The sequence below is a fragment of the Podarcis cretensis genome, assembly GCF_951804945.1.
Source record: "Podarcis cretensis genome assembly, chromosome: 7".
Lineage (NCBI taxonomy): Eukaryota > Metazoa > Chordata > Lepidosauria > Squamata > Lacertidae > Podarcis > Podarcis cretensis.
In genome coordinates this window covers 38167069-38191286 of record NC_137176.1, presented here as the reverse complement: position 1 = coordinate 38191286, position 24218 = coordinate 38167069, and the positions used below count along the sequence as shown (strand labels likewise).

Genomic DNA, 24218 nt, shown 5'->3' with positions numbered 1-24218 from the left:
ACACATTACAAAATGCCAGTTGTTCCTAAAATTTGGGTGGCTGTAATGCTGAGTCCCCATCCCCTTGAGACAGAAAAATATATTATTATACTTTAGGAGTAATATGTCAACTTGTGCACTTCTACATGGATGCTTTAGATTAGATTAGATTAGATTAGATTCCTGCATTGCAGGAGGTTGAACTTGATTGACCCTTGCGATCCCTTCCAACTCTACAAATTCTAGGATTCTATACATACACATTGCAGTTTTCTGGGATCCAAGCAAGAATTCTTGTTAGGATTCTCTTCCATGGTCATTAAGGAAATCACCCCCTGAAGCTAGCAGAAATAAGCTAATGGGGCTTTGTTCAAAATAAACCCTCTCAAAATTGCACCACAGTATAGCAGGGAACTCAGGGAACTTTGAAAGTCCAGCACTGTATGTGATCTGAGGCTCAGTAAAAAGGAATGCAATTTTTTAAAAAACCAATTGCGAAGACCTTCACACACAGAGAGGGAGAAAGAGAGATAAGGAAAGGGTCCTCGATTCAAGGAGAAGAACACTTGTGCTTCCTGGCAGGCAGGCCCCGGGAATGTTACAGCATAGGTTATCTGCAGGAGATGAGAAGTCGCATTGCTGCTGGGCTGCTTTGTTCCTCATTCCGACGCCGCCCCCTTCCAGGACTAAAGGTTGCCCTTTGCGGAACCGGGCGCCTTTCCTGAACTTTGGACGCGGGGCGCGTCGCCACATCCAAGGCTTCCTTGCAAGAAGCGGGGGCTTGTTCCGCATACCACCCCAAAAAAAGTACTTAGTCATTTTCCCCCTCACACTATCTCTCTCCTAAACCCCGCGGGAGAGTTGCGAAGGGAAAGTTGAGACGCTTGTGAAGAGGAGGCGGGGAGCCGGTTTCCTTCTCCGCAGAAAAGGCGACTGACTCGGCCCCCCCCCCCCATATATCGTGTTCCTTCTCCAAACCGCGCCCTTTCTTCCTTCATGACTCCATTTTCTCCAACTTTCTATCATCGTGATTGCTCCCCTCACATAGGGCGCTTCCAGGGGACGCTGCCTGTGTAGCGTTCTTCCCCACCTCACGTTTCCCGCGCTTTTCTTGCTAGGTGGCTTCTATGCTCGGCTTCTCACTGGGGCGCTTCCCCTCACGATTGCTTCCCCTCTGCTTTTCGAGGTAGTCCTCCCAGTAAGAGGAGAGATCCACCTCAGGACGCTCAAATCTTTGGAACAGATTCAAAGGCTGCCCTGCAAAACTCTTAGCAGCTCGACCATCAGAGCCAAACTAGACTTTCTGGGCAAATGGTGGCTGGCAGCAGGAATGTGGCATACATACAGCAATAGGCATCCATAAGCCACAGGGGCCTGCTTCACACACACACCTGAATCCCTCGATTTCTCTGCACTTTGTGACAAGCAGCTGAATGTGTGAATCGACACAACTGAGTATCGCTGAATATATTATTATTACCATTTTATTTATATGCCACCCTTCCTCTTGACGGGGCAGGGAACCATGTGATAATAAGCACACCAGCCGAACGCAATAATTACAAGCAGCACAGCTTTAAACAACATTATACAACAGCGCAATAGCAACATTGTTAAAAACTGAGGAAAAAAATCATCCCTAAAGCCCAAGTGAGCAAAAGTGTTTGTAGTTGACATCTGAAACTTAACAGGCTCAGTGCCCATTGTATTTCCTCAGTCAAGGTGCTGCCACCGAGAAGGTTGTGTCTTGAATCACCACGCCATGGGTCATGCCCATTGGCAGGATTACGGAATATCTGTGATTGTCCATTCACATAAAAGAACCACCACTGGATATTGTGAACAAGTAATATATGAATAAACAGATTGCCCCAAAATCAACTTCTGTAAGAGAAAGGTTGCATGATTTAGTTCCCGTTTTTCAAGTTTTTCATCTTTCTGCTAACATTAGGCCTGAAGGGGGGAAAGTAAGGGAAGAACTGCAAGAAAAGTAGAACTACTAGTGTCGTCATGTCGTAATAGCATAACTGTCAACAGTAAAATAAGGATGAGGGATTTTCAACAGTCTTCCCTACCCTAGCCTCAAGAGAAAGCTTTCCTTCAGACTTCTGATGCGCTCCCACGTTAGTTTTTTAGGTAGAAATATGTACCTAGGCAGTTGTTTTTAGGAAACAATTTGAATTTAGTTTAAACTACACAAAGCTCCTTTTTTCTGTACAATCACCTCCCCTCAGTAAATCCAAGTTCTAATCTCTTACTGGTCATCACTACAATCAGCTTGAATACATAACCAAATAATACCAGTGATATACAATTACTTAAATTTTGAGGGTTATTTGGTCATATATTTGGGTATTCAGTTTTCAGAATGATGTTTGGTGAATGAAAAGCTGGGCTGAAAAACAGCTTGTGTACTGCTCCTGGCTCTGTTTGATATGACTGAATAAAGAAGGCACTACTGATGTTCACAAAACTGCTTTCTGTTCTACTGTGTGCCATGCTCTATAGTCAGAAGTCCCATATGCCATTATTTTATTATTTATCATGATCATTTATTAAATTTGTATATTGCCCTCCATCCAAAGATTACAACATAAAAATACAAAATGAACAGAAAAACCAATCACACACACACATTTCAAAGACCATAGAATGTTTAATCAGCCAAAGACATGGTTATAGAAATACGTTTTCGCCTGGTGCCTAAAGCTATGTAATGAAGGTGTCAGATGAGCCTTCCTGCTGAGAGCATTGCACAAATAGAGAACTACCACAGAAAAGGCAGCACACAAAGAAGGGCCTCAAATGATCATCACAGGGTCTGTGTCAGTTCATGTGGGGAGAGGTGATCCTTGAGGTATTGCTATCCTGGACCATTTAAGGCTTTATAGTCAAAACCAGTACTTTGAATTGGGCCCGAAACTAAATGGCAGCCAGTGCAGTCAGGCCAGTATTGGTGTTATATGCTCAAACCGTTTTGCCCTGGTGATCAACCTGGTCGGCGAATTCTGCACCAGCATAAGTTTCCATACTGACTTCAGAGGCAGCTCCCCATATAATGCAGTACAGTAATCCTCCCCCAATAACGTGCTACTGAAAAACCTAACTTCTTCTCACCTACCCCCTCTTTCTTATATTAATTTGCCTTTATATGTACCCTTTCTGATAATCACTTCCCACCCTCCACTTTGTTATAGGTCAGAGGTTACTCAGTTCTTGTAGCTAGCAAAGCAATATGAATGACGTTATGTGCCAGTCTTTGTTTTTCATCAGTCTGCCTGAGCTGCGAAAACTCTGTGCAGTGAAGGTTACACTGAATTCTCAGTTGGCAGCAACAGAAATTAGAACAGCACAAAGGAAGATGTGCAGGTAAAGGAAATTTGCTTATTGTATTTTTTGCACCTTTGCTATCCTAATGAAGTTCATAGTGGACACATGGCGGAAGAGGGAATGATGATGCTGGGGGAAAAGCATGCATTGATGTTTTTACATATAGGTTGCTTATCGTGGTTAGATCACAGGCACTGAGACTATCTGCAGAGGGTCCCACAACCCTATTGCAGCTTGCTGAGCCAAGGAACACTCTGTTGTGACTGTGAGAGAGTTGCTGTAACTCAAGTTCTGATATTCTTTTTTCACAATTCAGATACTTTGTACACTAATAAATGCCAAAATGATAAGAAGAAGCTGCCTCTGACTAAAGCCAGTTTTAGGCATCCAGTCAATAATGAATACACATTATTAAATATTTAACACTCAATAAAGATTTTGTTACGACATCACAAAACTTATGTTACTATGGCACTATCACAATATGCATCACTTCAAATGATTTCAAAAGTAAAGGACCCCTGACTTAGGTAAAGGTAAAGGTACCCCTGCCCGTACGGGCCAGTCTTGACAGACTCTGGGGTTGTGCGCCCATCTCACTTAAGAGGCCAGGGGCCAGCGCTGTCCGGAGACACTTCCGGGTCACGTGGCCAGCGTGACATCGCTGCTCTGGCAAGCCAGAGCCGCACACGGAAACGCCGTTTACCTTCCCGCTGGTAAGCGGTCCCTATTTATCTACTTGCACCCGGAGGTGCTTTCAAACTGCTAGGTTGGCAGGCGCTGGGACCGAGCAGCAGGAGCGCACCCCGCCGCAGGGATTCGAACCCCCGACCTTTCGATCGGCAAGTCCTAGGCGCTGAGGCTTTAACCCACAGCGCCACCTGCGTCCAGCCCTGACTTAGTCCCCCTCTAAAAATTGTAGCCTAGCCTCAGACCACGTGGACCTGTGCTTGCTGGCACATCAGGTCTTAAGAATGGGCCAGTAGAATTTACATATAGAACCGGGTATTGCATCCATACATATGAAATTGCATTTACTAGGATTTTTGTTTTCTGCTAATTGATCAAATGTGCTTCACTTCCATGGGTAATATCTTTGGTAAGATACATGGAATTAAAGAATTTACATAGTTAATGGCCAGTTATTCTGAGGACACTTAGACGACTGTAAAGCAACATCTTAAAGAATGTTGACTAAAAGAAAAAAAATTGTAGAGTGCAATGTACTTTGCGTTGTAGCTTTACTGGTATGGAATCATGGAGGTTATTGACAAGTTTTGAATGCTTTACCTAGGCAACTCTTGCATCTGCATCAAGATGTGCTTTCTTCACCTGTTCCTGGAACATTGAATCAAATTTCAGTGGTTATGACGGTCAGTAATAATATTTCTGGTCACTTGTATATAAATTAAGAGTATAGATGGTCCACGATCCCCTGGACAAGATATTGAGCACACTTATGTCTGAGCTTATGAAGTCAGGGTTTGCCAAGACAAGATTTCCCCAGGGAATAAACTGCCACTCCCCATCCAGGATCTGGAGAACTGAAACCAAGTTGCCAAGCAACAGTGAACTGGTGAGGCTGTACAAGCAGAAAAGTATAGAGGCCTGGTTGCCCTGGCAATTGAAATGACATGGCTCTTTCCTAAAGACCCCAAGGTCTTATAGGACTCCAGGCAACCACAGAAAGCATGAGAGGCCTCCCATCTTTAATTTAAATGTTGATCATATGGCTGAGGAACAAACATTCTGGCTACAATGGTTGGTTAGGTTGGAGGCCAAGAACGAGGAGGAAAAACTGGGAGACATTCAGTGGTAGGCCTGGGGGTCTCAAATTTCAACAGCATCTTGTGTTCAGCAAGCCAGCCACCCCTCACCTTTCATTCTATATCATAGTTGCAACAACCCCAAGCTCTGCACCCAAAGTGACTGAACCAGTAGCACTCCCCTAAATCCCTAAATCTGTGACATTAACCTCCTATTCTTTCTATCTCATATTATACCAGAGAACAAGCCAGTGATGAGGCTCCTTAGCAGGCCTGCAAATGTACATGCTTACAAAGATAAAGATTATTAGCTGAATTCATGTGATCGATACCCTGATCTTAAGATTAGACTATTACTCTCCAGTCCATAGAAGCTTGTTATACAACGGTAGCATTTGACAGAGTTGCCTTTATCAGCCACCCTTCAGGTCTTATCCCGAAGTCACAAGGGGACTAAACATAGTGCCTTCCCATTTTCTCTTTCCCTTAAATACATGAGTTTAGAAAGATTCTAAAGACAAACAACTGTCATGAACAAACCAAGTAACATAGTTTCTTTGTAGTGATTTTTGTCATTTAGAGAAAATTTCAACATTTCTACATATGGGACTGAGACCAATTGCATTTTTCTCAAAAAAATGTAAGATTATCTTCATTAAATGTATCCAAACAATATCTATCTGTGATATATTTGTTTGTTTTGCTTGTTTTAGATACTCTTCTATAAGTCAGGAAAATTTCAAGCTTATATAGAGAAAAACAGATCTATAGTAAGTAATAAAAATGTTTTTTCTAAGCCTGGTTACATTGTTTAGCAATTACATATACTTATTTGTTTTGTTTATTTGCTAAATGTATATACCTCCCATAAAACCTAGCTCTCTGAAAAGTTTGAAAACTTTCTTTATAATGCCCAGTCCAGTGGCTGGTGGCAGTATACCTAGGACTACCTGTAGTAACACAAGTTGATTATTTTTTTAATCACTAGTTCAATGCCTCACCAGTTTACACAAGCTTGTTGTTTTGGCTGTATAAGAATCCACACTTGGATAATGAGTTTGCTATTAGTATTGTAGCACCCTGCTTGTGGTTAACGCTTAGCTGGAATGAAATATTCAACGCAGCAATAGAGAAATTAAAATAGTAATTTATTTGTCAGACAAATAAATATGAGGCACAGTGGTATATGGTTACCAAGCTCTGGCCTGGCCTCTTGCCATTCTGGCCAGCACTTATATTTCCTTAATCCAGCCCCCTTGCTCCTCCTGTGGCTGCCTCTGTCCAATCAGCCTGGTTGAAATTCCTATTGGCTATTTGCTAGAACCAATCACAAAAGATACACCCATTTCCTCTCGCCCTTTTATGGGAATCAAAAAGCTATATATTCTTCTATCTATAAATGACAAATAAGTAGTAATATATCTTACATGTGTCTCAACAAGGAATCTTAATTACCAGCTCACCTCTTGCCCTCCTTGCCCTATTGCCTTCCAGAACAGATGATTAATCTTGAATTTTTATCTTAAACATATGTCAAGGATTTTGAGTTCACATCAACATTGAGAGATCTCCTTCATTTGAAGGTTTCTAAACAAAAGGCCTGACAACCATATATCAGGAGTGCTCGATGGCGTCTCCTGTCTGGCAAGGGGGGCTGGTGGCTGACTTAATTTCAGGATAGTTACAACTCTTACAACTATATGAAATAAGAATCTAGCATTTCTTAAATCCTTTGCATAATTATATTTAAGCTAATATATTTAATACATAAATAACCTTTTAAAAGGAAAAGAAATCTTAAAAGGATCTTAGTTTAAGAAAGAAACAGCTTTAGAAAAGACTTCCCAAAAATGTTCTGTTTCTGCCAGCCAGACCAGTTGCTTTTTCACTGCTCTTGACCTTTTTAACCTTAGGAAGAAGATATGGCTCATTTTACTATTTATCCACCCTTAATTTGTAGGGTCAGTGTAACCTTGGCTCTCAGCCTGTAATTCCCTTTTTACGACTTTGAGAATTGTTTTCTGCTATAAATCAGGGGGCCCCCTTGTCTAGGAGTAAAAACATTTTGCCAAGGTTCTTAGGCAGCTGCTCTTCTGCCTGGCATGAAACATTTGAAAATCTTTAAGCTCATTTTAAAATACAAGCCCTGATTAAACATATAAGCTTTAATAAAAATGCAAGCTTATGATTAGATGCCTCAGTATAAATCAACAGAAAACTGTTTTTGTAGGTTTTCTGCTCCCTGACCTGCTATCAATACAGAACTAATTTTCTGTAGGAAAAGTGAAAAGGAAAAGGGCGAATTTCAGGAGTGAGCCAGCGGTAAATCACATGGTGAAAGTTGGAGCTATCTCTACTAGCAAAAACGCAATTGACACAGAGGTGTTAAGGCCTAGTGAGCACAGCAACTTATCTCCAGTAGGTCTTGTTCCCATGAATCAGTTGCTGATACGGAAGGTCCCTGCCTTTCTACAGCTGTCTAAGTCCCCTTTTCTCCAGGGTTTGTTTTCCAAGCAATCGGAGACTGTGACTTGTGCATCGCCAATCGCTCTTCCACCCTTTTCCTGCCTTTGTTTCCGGGAGACAAGAGGGAGGGGAGCTTGTTGCAGCAGCAGGAGAAGACATCCATGACACTTCACCAGCCTGACTCATCTCTGCCTCTTGGCCTCTCTCCTTCCACCTCCTGCTTCAGCTTCTGCCTCTGATTTGGAACTTCTCTCTATTACACACTTTCCCAGCTCACTGAGGCCTGTTACCTCCTCAGCTTCCAATACCTCCCCTTCTCCGTCTTCTCCCTCTGACCACTCATCATTGTCCCACCACCACTCTCTGGGCTCTGAGTCTTCTTCCCGTGGTGGTTCCCCAGCTGGTTTCTCCCTCCTCTCCAACCAGGAAAATTAGAAAACATGAAAAATTGTGGCTGTTGAAGTACTGTACCTCAGTACAGAGCTTACATTTTCACTTCATTTTTTAGCACAGATGTTATACAATTGTAATAGTATACAACACTTATGTTGAACCAAGAAAAATAACTTGTGTACTTTACTGCACACTGGGAAGCTGTGTTAGCACTTTCCAAGGCAAAACTAGATATTTCAATCACATCACTGGGAACTGAATGATTGCTTTTTTGTTTAGTAGATAACAACTCAGATTGGAACCAACATTGTGGGAGATAAGATTTTACCCTTTGTCCCCACCATGAGTCACCTGCCCAGGTGTTATCTGCCCTAAGAGAGTGTCAATGGCAGCTTCCCTCCTGCAAATAACAGCTCCTCCCTCCCTGGCGGAGACAATCAAGATAAAAACCGTGGCAGAGGCAGTGGGTTACATTCCTTCTCTCCACACACTGTGGTCCAGATCTGTATCCTGCCCTTCAAACCATCTGTTTTACTAAACAGAAAACTATCCCACAACTGCCAATTGCAATTGTTGGTCACCCCATTTAGTTCGGCCCTTTGGTAAGGAAAAGCTGCGGCTAAACAGAGTGGAATGTACTGAGTTGCATGGATCAATCAACTTCATATAGTGTCAATATGCTGTATGATTAGAATATTTTGAAAGAGAAAGCATGTATTTTTTAATTGCTTTTTGGTTTATCACACTAGATGGCAATGCCAGAGAGAGTTGTCCCAGCTGTCTTTCAAACCTGCCTGTCCTATACACTTATAGCCAAACTTGCTCCTAATTGGAACCAAGCTGGTCATCTCTTGATACAAGGTATTTATTCTGAACCTTTGACAATCACAGTCCTATGTAGTGTTATATATTTGCTCTATTCTGCATACATTGTCAATTTGCTAGCTTTAGATCTTCTTTTGTCAAGTGATCCTAAGGAAATTATAAGTGTTACTTTAGAAAATGCTTATAATACCCATGCATATTTGCATATTCCTTCTGATCTAGGCAGTCACCTCCCCTAGTACTAACTAGTTGAGAAAAAGGAATAAAGGTCCCATGGGACGCTGATTGAAAAGCACTGAGCTAAACTGCATAGCATGACTAGAACAATAATTTTTGTTCATATTTCATCAGACCACACACTGCTTGTTCACTACTGGAACTCCTGCCAAATGGTATTTGACATGACAGTTGTGCATTTACAGGTTCTAAGAAGATAAAGCACAAAACATATTCACTTCCATACAAAATCCTATGTAAGAAAAGCCTAGACAAGTATGTCAGCTTGTTTGAATTGCCATGACTCCATTCGAGACACTGTGTTTTTCATTCAGTGAGGCTCAATTGCACAATCTAGCCAGTGCCTCCTCAACTGCCTGCCCCACTCCCTAGCCATGCCATAGCCTTTTGGTGGGACCAATGCCTGCACCAACTCCTTGTATGCTGAATAAAGATGGCCAGGAGACAGAGTAAAGGTAAGGATAGTTTCCACACCCCCCCCAAAGGACCAGAGGAGGTGCTGAAAGTAATTAAAGAGTGAGATAAAAGGTTTTGTGATTGGTGCCCTCAGCCCTCTCTGAAAATAAAAAAAAAATGAGTCCCTTGATCCAAAAGGTTTGTCAACCCCTGATTTATTAGATGCTCTGGATCAGCAAATTCTGTCTAAAATTGGGGTGTTGAGTCATAGTACCTCCAGATCAAGTGTCTGTGCTTAGCTTGGGGAAAGCTAAGTTATGGAACTCCTTGTCACAAGGAAAATGCTGTGACAAAGAATTTCCTAAAATGGATTAGATATCAGTGGAAAATGATATCCATCACTGCCAACGGATTATGTCAAACTCTGCTTCCATTTAGCACCATTTTCTTTCTGGCTTTGTCCCTGCACCACCATTCTGTGTCTTGTGGGTCTCAGTAACTTCTAGTCATCTCAAGTGCACCCTGGGGGTGAAATGTTTGAGAACCCAAGCTTCATACTGCATAAGGAATCTATTCTGAAGCAGCCTTAGACTAGAGAAACCAGATCCTTTCCAAAATACTGATTTGTAAAAGCTTTGTAAAGGCAGCAGGCATATTTGTTTTATAATATGTACCAATTCCATTTGTTAAGGGAAAGATTTTCTGTCACAAAGGGGAAAGCAAAATGCAGTTGGTAAGTACAATATTGATTGAAGAAAATATATGTTGCCCTCTCAGGACCTGAAATTATTTTGGTGATATGTGTACTCATGTCAGTGTGGTTGAAAAATAATGGAATCATTTGTGCATCAAATGCAGGTACAGAGGATCACCAGCTGAACCTCTACTATGTTTGCTTTGTTGGAACCTGATGAAGATATCTTTCGGTGGAATGTTATGTCAGGCTATTACAAATGTTCAGACTGCACAAGCATATCAGCTTGCCGGATGGAACAATCCCTCTCCTCTCCCTCCCCCCCACAATGGGGGTTCTTTCAACCCCACCCCACCCCCCGCCGAGCCAATTTTGGGGGGCTGAGGAGGGGAGAAAGCCCCACTGGGCACAATGAAGCCCTTGCTGATGGGTTTTACTAGGTGAATCCTGTCATGTATCTTTAAAAGCCTGGTATATCAGTCATCATGAAGGCAGATTATGCATATACTTCCCATTGTCAAGTGGCAATCAGAGGCCAATAAGATGACTGCACATAACATGTGCATGAAAGGCAGTTGTCAACATGCAGTGATGATAAGAATGCCTATATTATGTCACTTCCCAATACAAGGCACAAGGAAACTACCAGGAAAAACCTAGAATGCCCCTTTACTGCTACTAATTCTGTGACCTTTAGGAGATCAACAATTCATGTCTGGAACCATAGGCACTATGGTTTTCCTCAAGCATGGGTTCAAATTCCCTTATAGCTCAAACAACTGTAGCTGCTGCAAACAACCCTTTTGCCAGGAAAAGTACTAGGGCTACACAGAGAAGGCAGGATGGCTATTTTCTACGTGCTTAAGCTATTGGATTTGCCAGATTCCTATAGTGTACATTGTTGGTTGGAAACTTCGTTTAAAATTAAGCACAATGTTTTTGCCTATATGTACATGTGGTGAAAAGACATAATTATTTGAATATTACAAATTTTATTTTAGTTATGGACATCAATGTATCAGAGACTCAGCTCTGCATTAGTGTCGAAGTTTTCACAGTGCGTCTGCCACCACCTGAGGTACAGGAGTAAATCAATGTTTTCTACTTGCATTTTAACTAGGCCTGCAAGTCTGCATCCTATTGGGGGTTTATTTATTATTCATGACACTTTCCCCTTCCTTACCCTACACCTTCTCCAAATCTGCTCCAGAGGGTTGGGGAATCTGCAGAACAGATTTAGTGAGTGTGCAGGATGGGGAGTCCCATTCTGCAAAGAGAAATATTTGTACTGGTGAAATTTTTGCTTAGTGCTGTGTTGGTTATAAGCCAATGTACTCATGAAGTTTTGATTTCATAATAAGTAGATGAATGCCGTATAGGTTTTTATGGTACCTTAATTATTTTAATGCATAATACTTACTTGCCGTATATGTTTGCAGATACTTTGAAAAATTACTTTATTGATTTTTTTTCTATTCTCAGCTTGAAGAATTTAATATTTCAGCAAACATCTTAAAGAAATTTGACAGTGATAATAATGCTATCATTCAAAAATACTCTATTTTAAGTAACTGGTGCTATGTTTTGCCAAGGTATGTTTTTATATTTCAGCAAGAAATGCTAATGCGATGAACAACACATCTCCTGCAATATGTATTAGTAATTATGACTAGTTTGGAAATTGATTACTCAAGGAGAAAAAACATTTCATGACCAATGTCAACTTTTCATAAGTGTTCATACAAATTCAATTGGCATATTCATTATTTTTTTTAAAGGAATTTTTCAAAGTCTATATTTTATTGCATACTATTTTTAATCTTTACACATTTCCATAGGAAAATTCATTCTATCTGTTTTCCCTGTATCAAACTGTAAGTGATATCTGTAGATAAATTTGCGTTACCAGCTTTTTCTGTATGAGAGACTGTCGAAAATGTCACAGCTTTGTAGCAGATAAAATTTTACTGTTAAATTATAAACAAAGAGTCACAGTTCAGTTTCTGATCTACTTCCTGTAAAACAGGCAAATTGTTTCACTAGCCAAGTTAAGTTACAATGCTGTAAATCACTCACTGGTGTGGGTGGACTGTAGGATCATCCAGCACAATTCATATCTGTCATGAAAGTAGCTATGTTTTCTATCTCGTTATATGGCATGGAATTATTATTTTTTTAGTTTTCTTTCTTTACTTCTGCACAGCATGAAAATGGGTCAGATCATAAGCATTAGCCACATAATTCCACCTGATACTCCATTCCAGTCATATAGTGATTTGCAGCTGCACTGGGAAAATCTGGTAAGTGAATGCAAATACATAATTTGTTCAATGTTGACTATTTTATATAGCAAGTTCTTAACCTCCTTGTATTTATGTATATATATTTTCTTCAGTATGGCTATATTCTTCAGGAGGATCCTGGGATTTATTGCAACGTTTACTTCAAACTGATAGGGGAGCAACTCTTCACATATCTTTTATAAGCTTTATATTTATCTATTAATTTGTTTCTCCTTTTTGGCACCTACCTAAGATTATGGGCCAAACCTGCTATACACAAAGTTTCATAAAATAATCAAGCTCAGTAGTTAAAATTATCAAGTAGTTCCATAGTACATGAAAGTGTCATAATATAACATAAGCCCTTTTAAAGTCTCTGATTTTAGTGAGAACATAAAAGGCTATTTCCCATTCAGCGTTTGTTAAGTGCAAATAATAGTTATCACCACTCTGAATACACATAATTTCATCTTCTTTGAGTTATAAATCATTTTTTAAATGGTCACATAAACACACAATCAAAATTCTACACCAAAAAGCTAAATCCTGCAACCTAAATTCTGTACAAATTTAGATTTTTTTTCTTGTTTTGAATCATTTATCCTGGTTTTTATCTTCATTGGGAGGGAGAAGGAGGTATGAAGGACACTGAAGTATTATCCCGACTATTAGAACATTTTACCCAGCTCCTGATATTTCAGCAGGCAGAATCTATATAGTTGTAAAAACATGCTTGAAAAAAGCATAATGGCCCAAAATTTATTTTTTAAACTAAGTAAAGGGTGGGTTTTTCAGAAACAGAATTATTTGTGCTGCACTGTAATGTTCTATGTAGAATCGCAGCAGCTGCAGAGCACTGCATGAACTAGAACCACTATTCTTTAGATAACTGAAATACATATGAACATAATTTATTTTGTTTTGTTAAATTTGATTCAAATTGTCTTCACTTTATTTGTGCTCCATTTCAGTTTTAAGTTGAATCAGCACAGATGCATCAGTTGCTACCACAGATGCATCAATTGCATCAATTGTTATGGAAGTTTAAATGGTCATTGTCAACAGTTATGTGTTTGCCCTTTTGCAGTCTGCACACACTTTTGAGCGCCACTGGTGCTAACTGCCAAGTGATCCCATTCTTCACAATTCTTGCTAAGGTGCAGATATAGCATGGCCTTAATCAAGGAAAATTTCCAAGTGAAAGCCTTGTTGCAATAAACAGGAACTGGAAAGGGGCACTTGTGTGCAGCTTCCATTCATTTCAGTAGACCTTGTGCAGGAGATTGTACCCCCTGTCTTTATCATACACATTGCACAAGGAATGAAGCAACAACTTCTCTATGTATATTTCTCAAACAATTTCTTTCAGTCCTTAACACCAACTCAGATATCCTTTCAGTTGCATACGAAGTCAGCCAGTGCAGTACTTTCCTAGAGTAGATTTAGAAGGTGTTCTAAGTGCTTTTGCTGCTGATCTGAAGACTGTCATTCCACACATTTGTGGGCTTCCTGTTAAAATGATAAGTAAAGCATTATATGCCACCAAAGATCTTACCCAATCATCTGTACAGGTAAAGGCTATTTAAATATTCCTGTTGGAATTCCTGGATGTATTGTTAATGGATCTTGGGAATAGTTTTAGAAACTTTGGAAGACAGCTACTGTACTTTGGTTTTTGCCATTGTGGCACATAGAAGCCATCTCTTTCTGCTCTTATAACAGTGGGATAATATATGAAGTGGCTGAAGTAAGAGGGTGAACAACTAAAGCAGACACAGCAGTCATGTGGAAACTGAAGCAGCCCACATAATTTTTATTGTGACAACCAGAGATGTGATGGTTGCTCTTGTTGCTGGCATGATAACTGCAAATAGTTATGTGCCTAAAATGATTCTAGGTCTTCCTAGTTAGGATCTCTGATTATTAAGAGCCGTTTTCCACTGATTTGTGGGAAAACTAGTAATAACTTCAGAAACTAGTAATACCTTCAGAAACCAATCATTGTGCTATTTATATGGTATCCTCCCCCAACATGACAGGACACCCAGCAGTCTTAAACTATGCAGTTTATTTGATTTGATGCCTTGTATGCTTGCTTATTTTTTTACTTCATCCACACGATGTTGTCCTCATTAAAGTAGCAGCCCACACTTCCCGTCCCAAGTAATTCAGATTTCCCCCCAAAATTGTTATATACAAAAGCTGTTAATGGTACATAAAGTATTTCAAATTACTCTGTGGTTTCTCTGTTTTTAGAAAGTTAGCTCCAAACCAGCCAATCTCACTGGAAAAAGGAACTGCAAGGTAACTTTGACTCAAGTAATTCCAAAAAAAGGCATGCTCAGTCCTTCAGCATGTGCTATAGAAAATAGCCACAAGATGGAGCTTAAAGCCAACCAACCAAAAACAGATATTTTTACCAGTCTCAGTTTACTAGCAGAAGACAAGAACATTGAGGCTCCAGGGAGAAAAGTGTATAGCAGGAAACAAGAAAAAACTTCAGAAGAATCTGCAGGAATGCTAAACTCAAATGTATCTTTTAAAACGTCAAATAATACTTTAAGAAATTATTCTACCAGAATCATACCCATCTTTAAAGGAAAGCTATTGCAGATGGATAAGCAGGCCACAAAGACCACCCATGAAAAGAAAAGGCAGAATGCTTCTAAAGTAATGAACACAGCTGCTAAATTGGCTGTATTCAAGCCTAGTACAGATCAAGTTAACAAATTGTTACGTGATGCATCATTAAAAAATACTACAAACGGAAGTGCTCTTCAGATACAGACTGGAAAAGCCAATGTTAAGTCTACTAAACTTGCATTAAAAGAGAAAAATGAGAATTATGGACACTTGGCAAATTATGCTTTAGCTAATGGAGCAGTTTTAGACAGGGATTCAAGTAAATTCAAATCCATAAGACTAAATTCCTCTTTGAAATCACCTAGTGACCTTGCAGTGCATCATGTGTCAGTTGTCCACCAGCATCTGAATACACCTTCAAATTTCAGAACAAGCCAGAATACCTTGACCACTAAGTCAAAGAAATCCCATCCCTGCATGTCTCACTCAGATGTGGATGAGGGAAATCCCAGAATATTTCACAATCAAATACAAAGCTCAGCTGAAGAAGAGAAAATGAATGCTTACAGTTTATGCAGCTCAGTACACAAAAGGGCCAAACAAGGAGATCACAAAGAATCACTAGGAATATCCCAGCAAGATACCATTAAGACTACTAGTCATCATCTGCAGGGCAACTGCCTACAGGTATACCAAGTAAAAAAAGTAATTTAATCCATTTCAGCATAGGAGTTTCCTCATACTGCTGATTCATATAAAGACAACATAGAAAGAAGGGGGGGGTCATTTTGTGTCAAATTTCAGGTATACGTCTTAGGTATTGATTGTGCCACCCATGCTTAGCCAGCAGTTTCTTACAAATACCTTCCTTCGCTATCTGAATATCAGGTGCTTAGCTCAGGCTGTGTGTGTGTGCTGTATGGCCTGTGGGAATCATATGGGCTTAATTAGCACTGCTGAGCCCAACAGAAAATAAAACAAATCTGTGCAGATGTGTCCTTAGAAAAGGATGTGGAACTTGTGGTCCTCCAGATGTTTCTAGACCACAACCCACATCATCCTTGACTGTTACCTATGCTTGCTGGGATGATGGGAATTGGACTCAAAAACATCTGGAGGGCAACACAGTTTAGCTACTTCTGCCTTAGAAAAGAATTTGAACACCATACTGATACTGCATGGTTAAAACTAAGGCCTCAAACTGATCAGTGCCTAGATGAGAAAGTGCCTAGGATTTTTTCACTATGTGCTTTTTGAAGGGTAAGTGAGAATACCCTTTTCATTTTTTTTGATGCTGGTCTTTTTCTACCAGACAAATGAATAACATTTTTTCATTAACTTCAGTAAGAGTATTATTGGGTTGTACCACATAGATTACCGGTACATTTTGACCACTTGTTTCCTTAGATGGCAAAGCGAGGTCAGCTCATATTGTCTTCGACATTAGCATGACACTCTTAAAAGAGAATTGAACAAAATGTACATTTAAAATGCAAGATCAGACTTTCAGTGGAGTTCTGTAAAATTCAAAACCTTCTTATACTCAGGGCTAGCACTGAACATGTAAACTACGGTACCTTGCCAAAAGCATCTGCTTTCTTTCCAGTTTTCTTCTCATTCCTTTTATTTATATTAACAAAATTTATATATGACACCACTTTGTTTGTGGTGAAACCTGGAGTGGTTTACAAGAAATATGATCAATAAGAGCAGTTAAAAACAAGTAAAAAGAATTAAAATTAACAGTAAAAAAGATTAAAAGTTTTCCACAGAATGTACTGTAATGATAAGACACATCACACTACACATATTTTTTAAAGTTCCATTTCCAAGGATATTTGTAACCATGTATGATTGTAAATTAATGGCGGAATAATTTTTTTTTTTAAGATACCAAAGACAAACAAGTCATCCCATTGCAAAGATACAAACTCAATTCAGATTTTGTCAAAGATGGAAACACACTTGGCATCTGCATCAAACAGAAGTGGAAAAAGACAGCAGTTAAAGGTTTAGTAATAGTATTTATAGGCATGTTAGTGCAAGAACAAGGAGAGGGAAATTTGCCGTATTGACTCATACATAAAACAAATAATGGAAAGCACCACATAAAGAACAAAGTCTTATTCAAAAATGTTTATATGAGGGGTTTTTTTTGGGGGGGGGGTTTAGCAAATTAATTAATTCTAGAATATCATTCATACTTCCCAGTCCCATATTCTGATTCTCCATTACGTGGTAATTTTGCATGAAATATTTACTTGTTTATAGTAAAATCTTTCAATTCCATGGCCTAAAACAATGTGGCTGGTTTTGATTTTAACTTAATCAAAACTTTTAGAATGATATCTTGGATGTTTTGCTAGTCCCATGTCGTATGCTCATTACTTCAATATTTCAGAATAAAAATATGTAATAGGTAGGAATGACATTTGTTAGGGTAGCTCTTGGCTGAATGCAACTCAGTTCAAAGTATTTTGATTTTCTTAATTGTAAATGTAATTTGCTTTAATGCTCTAACATGTTGGCAGGAAAAACAAGTGAGTTACTCAAAGCCAAAGAAACTAAGAACCAGTATGCTATCAAAGTAGAATAAGTATTTAGAGAAGAAAGAAAGAAAAAACTGGTATGTAAGCACTAAATTGTACTTTCTTTTATTATACCCCTTCCTATGATCGTAGCTATTGATGAAATAAATATCACATAAGGTTTTTTTATTTGCTACTAGATTTATACTTATATGGTGCTTCTCAGCTATTTTGCACTACTTACCACAAGCCAAGAATTGTATTTCCTTGTTTTCAAGCATTCCTAGTACTTTTCTTTTGTTAGAGTGCAAAGACCCATCTCTACGTAGATGTGCAAATAAATCTAATATGACAAAAGCCCAGAAATACAAAAAAGCCCCCTGTGCAGCACATGAATTTACCTTCTTTCCACTGGAAAGTTCATGGTCAGAGGTTCGGGGTGGAGGGCAGAGAGGGATCTGGGTTGCTTACGCAAAGCCATGGGCAGGATATTCAAAATGGCAATGCTACACAAGATGCAAAACAAAAGTAAACATATGTGTGGTCCTTGTAAAATAATATGTGTTGGTTATAAGGAAAATATAGATATACAAAAGGAGAATTCCTGGGTGTCAAGATCCAAGGTTGGGGCAACTATTCTTTGGTGAGAGAACCCCAGCAGAAGTTTAAAATCACAAAATATGCAGCAAAGTAAAGCATGGAAATATAAGCTATTAGACCTTTAAAATATGACTTTCTAAGTTCCTTCCAAAGTTCCCATCTTCCTCTAGCTTAGAAAAGGTAAGTTTAAAAATGGTTTACTTACAAATTCTCCAAAGGTCAGTTTCATGTGCATTTCCATGCATCAGCCAGAAAACAAAGGCAGTAAATCTTGGATTAGTTACAGTGGTGAAATTATTGGCATAGGAACACAAAAATGGTTTGTAAGAGCCATGTAGTCTGAGTTGCAGCAACCAGCTCAAAACCTCTTCACAATTTGAGCTTCTCAGGTAGACTGAAGGGGAACAATAGGTTTGATTACCCTCCTCCCAATGTAAGGAGGAGTGGCCTAGCTAAACCTGACAGGAGAGCTTAATCTATGCCATTAATCACTTCATGTTTTAATTAGATTTATGTGAGGCTGGTTATCCCACAATATGTGTGAACAGCAACCAAACCAGAGGGCTAGAGTACGGTGCAGATGAGCCCTCTCACCCTCAGAGGCTCATGAGCTATATTGGAATTGGGTTAAGGTAAAGGTAAAGGTACCCCTGCCCGTACGGGCCAGTCTTGACAGACTCTGGGGTTGTGCGCCCATCTCACTTAAGAGGCCAGGGGCCAGCGCTGTCCGGAGACACTTCCGGGTCACGTGGCCAGCGTGACATCGCTGCTCTGGCCAGAGCCAGAGCTGCACACGGAAACGCCGTTTACCTTCCCGCTGGTAAGCGGTCCCTATTTATCTACTTGCACCCGGAGGTGCTTTCGAACTGCTAGGTTGGCAGGCGCTGGGACCGAGCAGCGGGAGCGCACCCCGCCGCAGGGATTCGAACCGCCGACCTTTCGATCGGCAAGTCCTAGGCGCTGAGGCTTTAACCCACAGCGCCACCTGCGTCCCTTCATGTTTTAATTAGATTTATGTGAGGCTGGTTATCCCACAATATGTGCGAACAGCAACCAAACCAGAGGGCTAGAGTACGGTGCAGATGAGCCCTCTCACCCTCAGAGGCTCATGAGCTATATTGGAATTGGGTTAGCTGTGCTTTAACTCCTAAACTCTCTTTGTTTTTTGCAAGCTGCAGTTTTTGTGTATGTATTGTGCAATGTGAAGCATTGTATGGCTATGTGAGAATATGTTTAGAAATAGTGTTGGCTTAGGGGTAGTACGAAACACACAAAACATTCTTGGACCTGCCTAATTAGTTGTTATTTTGATTGTTTTACTCAACTTTTGAAGATTTTTTTCTCTTTGCCACCAGATCTTTATGATAGTTCTAAATTGCAAAGAGCATGACAACATAGTTATATTATGTATTTTATTTTTCCACAGCTGTGAAAGCAAGGCCATGTGATTGTATTAAAAAAATCAAATTGCAAAAGACTTTGTTCAGAAGATGTGGAATAGTCAACCTAGTTGATATTTACCTGTTTTAAAACTGTTCCATTAATAAGGTTTGTTTCATCTGAAAAAGTGGTTTTTTAAAAAAATAAAATTGTCTGCATTGTGATATTCTTTCCCTTTGTATCACATGTAAGTCTCATATGTGTCTAATTTTGATTGATATATGTGGTAATAAATGTTGCAGTGCACATTTTGAAATGATTTTACAGTATATTGTATAAATGCATTTTCTCATGTATACGTTGCTTTTAATTACACAGAGCTAGTGTAACATTGCATATTAAGGCTCATTCTCATTAAATAAATAAATTTAAAAGACAACTTTCATCGTTGTTATAAATGGTCAGGATTCAAACTCCACTATGTATCTGCATGCATATGGGGAGGTGGCAGTGTCTCACACCTCTCAGAATACTGCTTTGGACCCCCAACCTTAAGAGGAGATGACATTTCAGGGGGTTTGAAAAGCTGTCCTGTGTGAGTGGAAGCCCAGTGCTGTATATATTTCTGTGAGTAGTTACAGATGGGTAATACTGAGTAAAATAGAGTAGGGGCTCTGTGCTGCCACCTGCTGCAAATGGAATCAAATGTTTATAGACGTACTGAAATGTCTCCTGGAGTCCTTCTCGTCACCAAGTGGTGAGAAGCTTGAATTATTAATCCTTCACTTGTTAATTCAGTCAGAGTTCTTAGCTTGATTTGAAGCATTTAACTTATTGAACAACTTAATTTTCATTCCAGCTAAAGTTTATTCCAAGTATAGCTATATACATGCATATGCTATACTTTTTTAAAAAATAGAATATGTGAAAAGAGTAAAACATTGTTTTAAGGCAAACAGTTCACAATGGCTAGTAACTTTGGGGTCATACTTCGCTGCCAAATTACAAAGTGCTGATGTATGAAGTATTTTCATTTTGTATCTTGGGTTCCCATGTCATAATCTATCACAGAATGACCCATTTACACTTATGTGAAGAGGCTGCCAAAATTTAATTGGCTTTAATTGTCTACTGTAATTAAGTACTGAATATTCCACTAATTAAACAATTGTCTTCTGTTTTAAAAGGATTGGAACTCTGTCTTGCTAACTTTCAATTTAGTGGGCAAAAGGAAAGTGGCACAATGCCTTAATAAATCAGAAGTTGGCACAACTTCTGATTTGGCTGTAATATAACCAAAAAGCACACTGAATGTTTTAACAAAATCTGACCCACTATTTAAAAACATTAATGTAAAGAACTCAATTGAATCATACAAGAATATTAATATGAGACAGGATGCAGACATGATTAATAGTGATCCTTACCTGCTAAAAAGCATCAAGCTACATGTTAATTTGTGTTAGAATCTTGGGTTTAGGATCTCTACATCTATGTCTGTATTTTTAAAAAGTAGCTATGGACAGCTCAATCTGGTCTAGTTTGCATGAGTATTGACACTTACCCCTAATCTATTTTTCTACTGAACTGTCTCACATGCTGCTTCTTGCCTCCCAAGTGGCTACAAGCACAAATGGTAGCCTTGGATATGAATTTCAGCAGGAAAATAGCAAAGGGAAAATATGAACTCCCACCCCCTACTATATTGTGGTTGCAGTCAGATGAGGGGGCAATGCAACTGCTTTATTTTTGTAAAGAAAATACTGTGGGGACTCTCAAGCATGGGATTCAAATATGCCTTTAATAGAGTTCAACCCTCACCCACATTGAATGCAGTGGGGCTTCCAAGTAAACACACAATACTTATGGGTCCACGGTTTCATAAATGATCAGCATAAGAGAGCTGTGCTGGATCAAGCCACAGGCCTATATTGTCTTCTTTCCCAGAGTGGTCAACCAGATGTTTATAGGGCTAGAAACTAAACATTAAGACAATATCTCCCTCCCAGCATTGTTCCCCAACTACTGGTATTGAGGCTGTGCACGCACGACAATTTAAAGTGTATATGAGGCATCATCTGCATGCATGTTTTTCACATTGTCCGCACAATGCCCCCATTTAATTCAGATTTTCCCCAATATGTGGGCAACAAAGTGAGGAAAAAACAACTTTAAATTGCATGTTACCCACCTGTAGATGTACTGAAATGCATTGTGTGAGCAGGGTTTTCTTACAGAAGTACCAATGTTTTGCTGGGTACATTCTGTACTTCTATTAGCAAGGCAGTCCTCAGTGGGCTGATGGAATAGACTTACTAGATTGTATCCAACACTAGTCATACTCAAAGCAGACTCACTGAAAGTTCATTATGTCCATTAATAAGGTCCATTTATTTCAATAGGTCTACTCAGTGTAGAACTTAATTGGATACAACCTGTGGAGTCTATGCAACTGAAGCAACCATTTTATGTTACAAATACTCAACTGACAGCAAATAGCATTCATGCAGAATGATAGAGATATGATATAGAATCTCATCTCCTGTGATTTCTTCTCCCTGTCTCGTTTCACACATAACGTCAAACTTCTTGGTCTATCTGAACTGTAAACTTTTCAGGGCTGAGGCCTGCTCTGCAATAATATTGTCAGCTTTCTCCTGGATTCAGCTGTATCAGCATCAGGAGTTCATCTTCCTAAGTGTCAGGTTTGTCGAATAACCTATTTCAGATTTCCCCAACCTGGTGTCCTTCAGATGTTTAAGTTACAACTCCCTCAACCCTAACCATTAGCCATGCCTGGGACTGTTGGGAGTTGTAGTCCAAAATATCTGGAGAGCATCAAATTGGGGAAGGCTGACCTACAAAAAACAGATTTATACCAGGGAATTAGAGTAAAACTTTGTAACTCCAATGCAGTTGTTAATCTGCTCCACTATAGATAATCAACCAGAAATTTAAAGTCATGCCACTTGAACAAACTGACCTTTCTCATTTAGCAATTCTGCACTAGACTTTGTAAAAAGATTTTTCCTGGAAGCTATAATTCATATCCAAATATGCAGGTTATTGGGTAGGGGAAGCCTAATGTAGGCTAATGGCAACATTTGATTTTTTTTCTTTTTATTAAGCCTCAGAGCTGCTTGAGGGCACGTCCTTTCTGCCAGATACACACCTTGTTTTGCCATATCGATTAAACTTCATCTGATTGAATTTTGGGTTTATAGGACTAATGAGATAGTCGGCCTCCAAGGGGTTTTAAAATAAGAAAGAGGAGCAATAAACTTCAGAGTCTACAGGTTTGTTTTTTAAAAAAATGCAAGTCAATGCATTGTAATAATGGGAAATGTGTGGCTCATTACATGTGGGCATCTCTCCAAGCTATGCCAAATGAAACACATTTGTCTCCATTAATCCTAGAGCTACAGACCTAACAGTAGCATTATTTCAAAACTCTATCTAAAAAAAGAAAAATTCCAAAAGCATTGTTGATTTGGGGTATTCACTAACTGCACTCAAGATGATTAAACAATATATAATTATACCCCAATCTTTCCCTCTTGTCATTAGCAATGACATTAAACCTGGGGAGGGGTGTTATTTCCCATAAGTCTTTTTAACAAGGCAACATTTTCATTCCCTAATCCACAACATCTATGTGAAGATCCTCAACATGGCAACAAAGACTATCATCTACCATCTGTAACTAGGAAAGCTTGGGAAATGATTTTGCTGTTACCTTCTCCTATTTTTGGGTGCTGTACCTCTATTAGAGAGCTGATTGCGCTGGTCTTTTTAATATGCCATGATTACAGAGCTTATCATGTCCTGGAAAACCTTACAGGTATAATCATAGGGTGTTTCTCTCTCTCTCTCTCTCTCTCTCTCTCTCTCTCTCTCTCTCTCGTGTGTGTGTTACACAGGACTCTTCCAGTGACTGATCTATCAGAATACCCGCTGCCCTAGCCCCATCTAAGTTTTTTATTTCTCCTAAGTCCTTGGACAGCCAACTGCCTGATGCAGGACTTGAACAAGCAAAGCATATCCAGATTCCTTCTTATATCTAAGCTCTTAAAATTACAGACGCTCTGGACTTGCAGGGTCATGAAATGGTGTATCCGTCCAATCTTCCTTGCTCTGTTGAAGTGTGGTATAACACATATAGACATTTAACTCATTGAATCAGCAGACAGGGTTATCATCTGAAGATGCTACCATGTATTTTTAAGGCATAGAAATGTTCACTGTGGTAACATAAGTGGGCTTAGCTTTAATCAAGGGACCAAAATTGTAACTTTGAGAAAATGTTGATAACTTCAGGTGTAACAACTCCTAAGTTCCTCATGTCTTGAAAGAAGCTTTGGCAACTGAGCAGGTCTGAGTACCTAGTGTAGATACTATTACAATGTTCAGTAACTTCAGTCTCACACTGCTCAAGGAAATTCTAAAGTAAATCCTATTTCATTCATGAGTAACAGAAAGGCAAATTTGTTTGCACTGAAATGCAGTTTAACAAAGACATTTGCATATATTTATATAAATTCTGCAGACACATCCTACATATTAATTTGCAAAGTGGTTTGATTATCTCCTATTACTTGTGAAGCCCAACATTCAATGACTTCTGTGGAATTCTCATGAATATTCTAGCTGTTGGTGGGAAAGAGTCTTGTCATGGAATATTGGAAAGCTATGCAGCTGCTGTCAGGGAGAAGGAATCTCAACAAGACTGTGGCAAAAATTCACACAAAAGCTGGGAACA

General features: G+C 39.4%; 1 protein-coding gene across 1 annotated transcript; it reads left to right on the top strand.

The window, feature by feature from the left end:
• The first annotated feature begins 943 nt into the window (after positions 1 to 943).
• Positions 944 to 20648, top strand: LOC307219833 (uncharacterized protein C18orf63). Its single transcript, XM_079983326.1, has 14 exons — positions 944 to 3348; positions 4604 to 4682; positions 5789 to 5845; positions 8684 to 8795; positions 10084 to 10125; positions 11088 to 11164; positions 11569 to 11678; positions 12290 to 12386; positions 12482 to 12558; positions 13756 to 13939; positions 14625 to 15656; positions 16842 to 16961; positions 17483 to 17577; positions 19506 to 20648. Exons 1-13 carry the CDS (start codon positions 3215 to 3217, stop codon positions 17540 to 17542), a joined length of 2181 nt encoding a protein of 726 aa, XP_079839452.1. The 5' UTR covers positions 944 to 3214; the 3' UTR covers positions 17543 to 17577; positions 19506 to 20648.
• The last annotated feature ends 3570 nt before the right edge of the window (positions 20649 to 24218 follow it).

Excerpts from the sequence above, each read along its gene's own strand:
- LOC307219833 (XM_079983326.1), top strand. The coding sequence starts at position 3,215 with ATGAATGACGTTATGTGCCAGTCTTTGTTTTTCATCAGTCTGCCTGAG. Across the intron at positions 10,126-11,087 it reads GGGAAAGCAAAATGCAGTTG|TTATGGACATCAATGTATCA; the intron begins GTAAGTACAATA and ends ATTTTATTTTAG. Across the intron at positions 12,387-12,481 it reads AGCTGCACTGGGAAAATCTG|TATGGCTATATTCTTCAGGA; the intron begins GTAAGTGAATGC and ends TATTTTCTTCAG.